We start from the raw sequence: 9,583 nt of genomic DNA, 5'->3' as shown, positions 1-9,583 counted from the left end.
GCCAGATATTCTAACTTCTGTTTTATGTGAGGTCAGAAGCAGAAGATTACGGCTCATCCAGGCTTTTCTGTCTTGAAGAAAAGCTTCAAGTTTAACAAGTTGATCTGTGTCATCTGGTTTCACTGGTGAATAGATTTATGTATCGCCTGTATAGCAGTGGAAGTTCATGGAAGGTTTCCTGATAATTAGTGACGGCCTCAAGAGGCTTCATGAATCCATGTGTTTATTTTCTAAAGCCACTAGATGGCGCTGTCTGTTCAACAAATGTTTGGAAGCACACTTCTTCGCTTGTCTCTCAACCTTGATCTTAATGCCAAGAGCGCCATGAGGCTCATGAGGCTCAAGATGAAACTGGGCTGTATGTGGCCCCTAAAGTAAAATTTTATTCAGTACTTATATTGTATACATCTTCGTCTATATTATATACATGTGTATTAGGGTGGTCCAAAATATAGCCAAAAGAAATAGAATATTGACGATGGCACGCCCCAAGTTTATTCCTTTTGCCATTCTGATGATTAGTGTGACATTTCAGCTCAATATCTTTGGATTCAGAGAGGGCTCATCACTCATGAAGTTTGATCTATTTTCACATAACTTACCCATTTCGCACACTCATGTTCTGTAAATGTTGTAAGTACACTGTATGACTCAGAATTCACAGCAATTTGATCACAAAAGTATGAATTTCAGTGGAGTAAATCAAAAAAGGAGTGTTGTACACTGAACTGAACCATCTGCTGTGTATTACCAAGGTAAGCTTTTAATGTTACGCTGCTCCATTAGTCAATTTAATGTTTTTTACAATGAAAGCTGTCAGACTTTTTTTTTTTTTAATTGCCCAAAATATGGTAACATTTCTATATTTAAAGGCCTGTGAGCCTCCATATATATACAGTATATATATATATATAACTGCACAGATCAACAGGCACTGGATTTCTAAACTGTTGTTATAATAATGCGCATGATGCACCATGCCTAAAGAATTTAATTTAAGTTTGATTTGCATTTCATTCTTTTGCTGTATGTGTGCCGTTGACACCACCTAGCAATTGGTTTGTTCACAGTCAACTAGAAGAGTTTGTATTTTGAATCCAATTAAAGAAAAATAAAACTTGCTTCATCATTTTCTTTCATCAAACCATCAAGTAAACTGGAAGTTCTGTTTCAGGTCTGTGTTGGTTCACTGCTGCTCTGCCTGCATGACACCAGCAAGACCTGGACACTGGGACAAAGGAAACATGTCATCACAGGAACACCGAGGAGCATCGAGGAACACTGAGGAACACTGAGGAATACTGAGGAACATTCATCTCCTCTGAAGTTTCCAACAACAGGAAACCTTTTCACACTGAAGTTTTAATGAAGGAGGCTGCAGAGCCAGAGACCTCCTGCAGGGGGCAGCAGTACACCGCACTGCTGCCGACCTCCTTCACTCTGTGTGTGTGTGTGTGTGTGTGTGTGTGTGTGTGTGTGTGTGTGTGTGTGTGTGTGTGTGTGTGTGTGTGTGTGTGTGCGTGCGTGCGTGCGTGCGTGCGTGTGTGAGAGAGAGAGACTAAAATGCAAATAATTCGTGACAATTCAACCCTTTTTTTCTCCCTTCATCTTTTTTCTTTATTTTATTCTTTATTTCACTTTAATCACTCACTCTCTTTCTTTCTTTCATGCTTCAGGAAATATTCTTTTCTTTTTCATGCAGTCTGATAGTGACCCACAGGGGGCGCCCTCAGTATACTTCAACCAGCAGCATGATGGGAAACCATCAGATAATCCCGGTTTCCACAGTGCCCCTTGGTGCCGGTACGGGTCAGGTCGGAACCGGTTGTTGTGCGTTTCCACTGACTCAGAACCGTTACCAACCGGTACCATTGGTAACCATTTCTCGCTACCCCTCCACTTGGGGTACGAGGCACAATGTGCCGGATATGAGGGGGAGGAGCTTCAACACTGCCGTCTGCTCATTGGTCCGTGACGACCGCTGTTCTCCCAGCAAGCAGCCATTTCCAATCACTTCTTCTGCACCAATCAGGAAACTTTTTTGAAAATGTCCCGTTATGGCGTCACATCCTGCATGATTACACAACCGTTCATAACCCCGCCTACATTTCAAACCGTTCCCCGTGTAAACGGGGCTATAGATAGATAGATAGATAGATAGATAGATAGATAGATAGATAGATAGATAGATAGATAGATAGATAGATAGATAGATAGATAGATAGATAGATAGATAGGTTGTAGCTGTCACAATAAAAAAATGCATCCCAGGCATTTGATGTCGTTTTCAGAATTCACTGTTACAAATCGTTCATCTTGTATTTCTATAGTTTCTACTCAAACGCTGACACTGATGTTGTAATTAGACTGATACTTTGGGAAAAGTACTTTACTATTTGACTTTGGACATACTCTGAATTTACTATTAATTAAGCACAAGCCAGGTAATGTAACAGTCGTACTTGAGTACAAATGTTGAGTACTCTTTTGTCTCATATATAATCGCTGTATTTTAAAATGATGTATTTTCACTCGTGTATTTGCAATAAAACCTCCCGTCAGGTCTCGTTCACACGACGACGTTTCAAGTGAAAAATACATTGTTTTTTTGTTCCAGGAAAGTTTTGAGTTTCAGGAAAACGTTTTAGGAAACACTGAAAATTATGTGGTTAGCATACCAGGCCATGAGGTGGTGCTGTCGGTTGTTTTTTGTAATGAAACCACACAAGCACACACACACACACACACACACAGTATACAGAGGTGATATTATCCAGCTTTTCAACACTTTCACGTTGGTTCAAAAACCTTGTATTCAAACTTTATTGCCCCAAATTCAGCTTTTTCTTGATTTTCCTCCATTTGAATATTGGATCATAGGAGCTACATTCAGAATCTGCTGTGTCTGTGTGGGCTGGACTGGCTCCGTCCACACATGCCCATTTTGGGAAGAGGAAGAAGTACTTCCTCTCGTGGTACCATGTGCCAGAGCAGAGCTGCCTAATTGTGGTAGGAGTCAAAGGGAGGGCCTACCTTGATTGGGATTGGCTAAACCCCCGATGACACTATATAGGGTTTGATTTCTGATTGGCTGGTTGGAGCAACACACTTTTTAAAACCTGAAACAAGCCAGGGAGAGAGAGGACAGACTGTCTTCACTTCTGGGACGTCATTCCAGGTATGAGGACGATTAGTACTGATGGAGAACCTTTAGGAAGTGAAATTAGCATCATATGAGCCTATTAACAATGAGAGAACACGGATAGTCTAGTGCAGTGGTCCCCAACCCCCGGGCCGCGGACCGGTACCGGTCCGTGGATCAATTGGTACCGGGCCGCACAAGAAATAAATAAGTACTTCCGTTTTACGTATCATCTGTGTCTAAACGATCTTTTATTTTGAAAAATGACCGGATTCTCTCGGTTACGCCAAAGTTTAACCTTACTTTGAACGGCCGGTTCACACCGATGTCCAGCGGAAATGTTCAATTTTCATTTCTTCTGCTAGCGTTACTGCTTTTAGTCGAATGGTGACCGTCGAAACGCTTCTCCCACTCGTTCTTTGTGCGATGATCCACTGCTCGAGATTTGGCGTGATGGTGAGTTAAAATTTTCTTTCACTCTATGTTCGTTTTTGTGGCGTATCTGTATCAGATTTGGAAACGTTAACATAGCGACCAGAGTCAGCGAGTGTTCGGCTGACGGTTCAAACTGGAAACCCCCCCCCCGGGCCGCGGTAAAATTATCAAGCGTTGACCGGTCCGTGGTGATAAAAAGGTTGGGGACCACTGGACTAGTGGACAGACATCCACGTTGGATTGTTAGTAACGTGACTGTCAAAGTAAAAGTACAAAGTCCAGGAGAATATAGACTGGGAGCCACGCTACTCTGGAGGAAACATTGTTCTGACTGTCTGTCTACTGAGCATGTGCAGAACTACCAGGTACTACAGCTGTGGTGCTCATGACCAGTAGCAGCGACTTTGCAAAACTGCAAGCAGCCTTGGTCAGGAACTCGTACTCTGACCCTTTGGCCCAATCAAGGCCTCTTCTCTATCTAAATATTAATAAATATATATATTGACCATTTTGATAAACGACTTTTGTTTTGAAAGAGTTGTTGGATTTTGTTTTGAAAGTCAACTCACTCCTAGCCCAGCTAACCCCTAAATATCTATTTTCAAAAAGTGGCGTTTCCATTGGTTCTGAGCTCGAAACACCGCAAAGGTTTTATGTTTTCACTTGAATTGTTGTCGTCTCCAAGGGGGCAAACAATCAGCCCTGGCATCTTTGGCTCCAACCGGCCCACAAATCTGCATAAATAATTAATATATATTTATTATTCTATTATTTTTTCCTGTACCTATACACCCACTGGCCGTTTCATTAGATGCACTTGTCCAGTGTAATCCAGTCAAATACATCAGCGCCACCATTGATTCCACATTAACAAAGCTTTATCATTTTCAGTTTTTGTTGAAATTGTTGCAAAGGTTATAGTTTTAGTGTTTGTTATTGAGGTTGTAATGGGTGGTGGTGGTATACTGGAGTGGAATGTATAATTAAGTGTTCCTAATAATTTCTCCCCGTTGATGTATGTTAATGGCTTGAAGTTGGACAAAAGTAAAAAGAACACACAGCTCATTATAATGCACTGAAGTACACCACCCCTATCCACTAAGGCCCTGTTTACACGACAACGTTTCACGTGACAACACCTAATCCGCTAAAAAAAGGAGTGCGTTTCCACTGCAGCAGCGGACACAGAGACAACGATGTAGTTAGTATGCCGGGCCACTGGAGGGCGCTGTTACATGATTTTGTAATGAAACTACACAGACGTGTGTGGAGAGAGCAATACACTATAAACGTGAAGAAAATGGAGAACACCTGACATCCGCATGGACTGATGAGGCATCGGATGCTATCAGGGGTGAGTCTCAACCATTAAACTACTGATCTGGACGATAAAACTAGAATATGGATCGCGGGTCGTACCACTACGCTGCCGCCATGTTTGTTTAAAACTTGATGAGCAGGAGGGAGGGGGAGAGACGTGCATGCGCAGTAACAGGCTCTGTAGCCTCCATCAGTCTCTGCAGGAGGGATTTGCGCCGTGAAAGAATCTTTCCACTTTGGGAGCCGGATTAAAAACTTTGCGGACACAGTGCATCCGCAAACTGGTGCCGTGTAAACGGACCCCTCAAAAGTGAAGAAAAGCCAAATGTGGCCCGCGAGGGCTTAAAGGTCTGATTGTCTTAAAAAAAAAACAAAAAAAAACATGTTGTTGTCAATAGACGCAGAGGACGCCTTGGAGTGCGCGTTATTGGCAACATTATGGTAATTACATGTGCCTTTGTTGAGGTGAAAATAATTGTGAATTATGGGCTCATGTACACAACGCACAACTGACTTCTGGTGTTGTATTACGCCCAGCAACGAGCAACGTGATTGGTCAATTCATACCATGTGGTCTATACCTTTTTAAAAGGCGGCTTCTGATCGGTTTGTAATTCTCTTGACTCATCCTGGTGCTTTCAAATGCTGAAGCAGAGAGGAGGATTTTTCACTTCAATGAGAAAGTGAAATGTATTACTCTTAAGAAGCAAAATCCACAGACTTTAATGGAGGTTCATCTTCATTAAGTCAGCTCTTCACTGCGGCAGAAAACAAACCTACTAAAACTCCTGAATGTGTCATTAGAGGAAAAATCCTTTATATCTTGAACTCAGTATTTAAGTTTCAGCTTTAAGATTCATTGACATTATTAATTGAACATCTCTGTTCAAATGTGTCTCCATTAAGTTTCATTAAGTTTCCTTCCATCCTGTTGATCCACACGTGGGCAGGACCCCTGGCTTCGCTCTCACACACACACACACACACACACACACACACACACACACACACACACACACACACACACACACACACACACACACACACACACACACACACACACACACACACACACACACACTAAATAATCTCTCTTCTCCACACAGAACTACACCTTGAGGAAGGGGAGATCCTCACCAGCACCACCTGTAAATATAAGGTGACGGAGCTAATTGGAGAGGGCATCTTTGGAAAGGTTCTGGAGTGCTGGAGCATGGACAGTTTGGAGACTGTTGCAGTCAAAGTCCTGAAAAAGGAAATGGTGATGGACACCCAGCATGAGGTAAACAGTTACACCTCTGATATTTCTATATTCACATTTATTCTTCACGGTCAAGAGTTTGTTCCAGAATCCCGACCACGTCTTCCTCTTTGTTCCCTCCAGCTCACCATGTTGAAGACCATCAGCATTCTGGATCCTGACCAGACAAACCTGGTCAGGTTCTTGGAGAGCTTCAATGGCAGGGGCCACACATGTCTGGCTTTTGAGAAGCTGGACATTGATCTGTTTGAGTTCCTGGCACTGGGGGACTTCAAGTCCCTGTGTCCCACTAAGATCCGTGACATCGCAGAGCAGGTTTGTCTCCAATTGTCCCCAATAATCTCTTTGTCCGATCAGTAACAGGAAACAGTGAGTGCGTCCTCACCAACCTGTCCTCTCACACTTCTCTATGCAGCTCCTGGTGGCCCTTGACTCTCTAAAAGGACTGGCTGTCCTGCACGGTGATATCAAGCCGGATAATGCCATGCTGGTCAGTTTAGAGGAGAAGCCGCTGAGAGTAAAGCTCGTGGATTTCGGGAAAGCGATTCCAACCAGCGACGCCTATCCCGGGATGATTGTTCAGGCGATTGGGTACAGGTACGTTCACGACCTGGTGTCCATCCACACTACCGGGCTCCATGTTGGTCAGCTCTTCAGCTCTCCTGTGTTTCCTCCTCAGAGCCCCGGAGGTGTGTCTCGGCCAACCATTCAACGAGGCGGTGGATGTGTGGGGGGTGGGGTGTCTCCTCGCCTTCCTCTACCTCGGCGGAAACCTCTTCCCTGTCAAGTGCAATTATCAGATGGTAGGTCTGCCTGTTCCTGCATGTTTCCAGAAGAAGGTGTAAGAACCTCTGCTGATGTGTCTGTGATTCTGCCTGCATATGAGGAGTGTTGTCCAGATCCTGGGGCAGCCATCAGACCACCAGCTGCCACAGTGACTATACACAAACTCCATGTTCACCAAGGAGGAGGTCAGCGATGAAGGCCCAAGATGGTGCCTCATGGTAAAGTAACTTTTTGCTCTTGGACTTGGTTTAATAATCGTACTGGGAACATTTCTCAAACAGTTGTGATATTTGTGTTCCTGCAGACTCCTGACGAATACTCTGCGGTGAACGCCACCCCAGCACGAAGGGAGGAGGACTGTTTTGAGTTCCCCGGCGGCCTGAATGACCTCATGGATGTCAGTACTCTCTCACGGCTTCTGTCTTCTTCACTTTTTCACATCCAATTTAATTAGTAAATTTTGTACATTCTTTATAGTTTAAAGCTCATTAAATGTCACACATTCAACTTTCATGTAACTTGATCTCTGAAAGAAATGCTTTGGAGAGTTCCAGAACATTTGTTATGGGTGTCAAAGTCAATCATTTCAACGATTTGGACAACTAGAAAAGGGAGATATTACCGTAATTTCAGGACTATAAGCTGCTGCTTTTTTCACACATTTTAAACAATGACGTCACAGATACTTGGGTGAGGCGTTCAGGCGCATCACGTAACTTCCGTCTTTCTTTTTTTCCTTTTTAAATTCGGCAAGTGCGGGCGGCTTATATTCATGTGCGCTTAATAGTCCGGAAATTGCAATAATTTATGAATACAGCAAATATTAAGGTGGTTCATTTAACCAGGCTATTTATGTTTATACATTAAACTTTTCATGCATTTTTTATTTTGGTTTGCAGCAGCACAGTTTAACAGTGGATCTCCTCACTATTCTAAATATCTAAAAGAAAAGGTTTGCACTAAACATTGAGCTCTTGTTTCAAAGTTGCTGGAAGCTGAAGTTGTTCCTTGTTTGCTGTTTTGTTTTAATGTCCGTCAACACGACAACGGAGTCGGAGACTTTTTTTTCTGGAAAAGTTGCATCTCCAGTGGCTCCGGGAAGCGCCGTCGTGTAAACGGGCAACTCAGGTCTGTGACTCGTCCCTGATCCGATCCTCTGACCGGACTTTGTTTGTCATTGCAGATCTATCCAGTCGAGGACTACACTCAGTGGATGGAAAGGGGGGCGCTGGTCCACCTTCTTAAGGGGCTCCTACATCTGGAGGGAGAGAAGCGACTGACCCCTCGTCAACACCCGTTTATCACCCGGTCCTACCTCAGCCAGGTGCCCCTTGATGACGAGCCCCTCACCAGTCCCTCCCAGGACCCCGTCACCCAGAGCCCCCTCGGTGGTCCACCCCAGGACCCCCTCAATGAGGATCCCCTCGACGGTCCATCTCAGGAGCCCCTCAACGAGGAGCCCCTCGACGGTCCATCTCAGGACCCCATCAATAAGGATCCTCTCAACGAGGAACCCCTCAATGGTCCCTCTCAGGACCCCCTCAGTGAGGAGCCCCTCAATGGGCCCTCCCAAGACCCCCTCAATGAGGACTCCCTCAATGAGGACCCCCTCAACGAGGAGCCCCTTGATGGTCCCTTTCAGGACCCCCTCAATGAGGACACCCTCAAGGAGGACCCCCTCAGCGGTCCATCTCAGGACCTCCTCAATGAGGACCCCCTCAACGAGGAGCCCCTCGACGGTCCGTCCCAGGACCCCCAGGACTCCAACTTGGGCTGTTCTCAGCTCTCAGGGACCCTCCTTGACATCGCCGCCGTCTTTTCCATCATAGAACAGCGAGTCAATGTCGAGGAGGAAGCTTCTGGTTCCTCTGAGGAACCGTCTGAAGCTGGAGACGTCCCTCTGCGATCGACCTCCACCAGTCGGTCCAAGAGAGTGAGGACGACAATCCGGAGAGTTTTCAAGACAATCCGCAACACCTTGTGTTGTTGTCTGAAGCCTCAGATTGAGGAGTGACTCTTGTTTAATCCCTTTTGGAAATATATATAAATTATAAACATCAGGCCTTTACATAAATACTCTAACTACTATTATAGATATAGATCTTATTTATTTTATGTTTTGTTTGTTTCTTTACCATTGTTGGTATTGTCTTTATGTTTATTCTTATATTGTCTCTTGCTTTATGATTTATTAAATAATGTGTATCGAGGATTGCCATTCAGTTTTGAATCCACACTTACAGAAAAATGGAAGATGTAACTGTGACATTCATAATGTAAATATTAATATAAAATGGGGGTGGGATTTAATAAGTTTTCTTCCTCCCGCTCCATTTCAGGCAAAACTGGAGTTGTCTTTCTTTCCTGTTCCAGTCCACATTTTATGTTGGATGTGAACAGTTCAATTTTATTTGCCTGAAATACAAAAAAAAGTCAAAGTACATATAGTAGTGGCAGTTTTTCGGGGGTATCGGTCGGCAGCAGGAGGCAGGCACAAAAACTTTCTTTTCTAGTTAAGAGCTATTCTTCAATGGACGAAGTCAGAGTTTCAATGATTTTTCACCATTTATCATTTCTTCTGCAAAGTGTTAGTAAAATGGAAAGTAGATTCACATATTGAAATATAATGGAGTAAAAAA

At 43.9% G+C, this 9,583-nt stretch overlaps 1 protein-coding gene across 2 annotated transcripts; it reads left to right on the top strand.

The window, feature by feature from the left end:
* The first annotated feature begins 3,421 nt into the window (after positions 1-3,421).
* LOC308125619 (uncharacterized protein) lies at positions 3,422-9,285 on the top strand. 2 transcript variants are annotated; one of them, XM_080489509.1, is made up of 8 exons: positions 3,422-3,598; positions 6,004-6,179; positions 6,282-6,473; positions 6,574-6,755; positions 6,838-6,961; positions 7,045-7,162; positions 7,249-7,341; positions 8,128-9,285. In XM_080489509.1, exons 6-8 carry the CDS (start codon positions 7,112-7,114, stop codon positions 8,956-8,958), a joined length of 975 nt encoding a protein of 324 aa, XP_080345635.1. In that variant the 5' UTR covers positions 3,422-3,598; positions 6,004-6,179; positions 6,282-6,473; positions 6,574-6,755; positions 6,838-6,961; positions 7,045-7,111; the 3' UTR covers positions 8,959-9,285. The 2 variants fall into 2 exon arrangements, with proteins under 2 accessions (XP_080345635.1, XP_080345634.1); XM_080489508.1 differs by having other exon boundaries at positions 3,426-3,598; positions 6,838-7,162.
* The last annotated feature ends 298 nt before the right edge of the window (positions 9,286-9,583 follow it).

Source organism: Lipophrys pholis (genome assembly GCF_963383615.2).
Source record: "Lipophrys pholis genome assembly, chromosome: 20".
In the NCBI taxonomy this organism is placed as follows: Eukaryota; Metazoa; Chordata; class Actinopteri; order Blenniiformes; family Blenniidae; genus Lipophrys; species Lipophrys pholis.
Note: the sequence above shows the minus strand (reverse complement) of the source record. Positions and strands in the feature narration are given on the sequence as shown.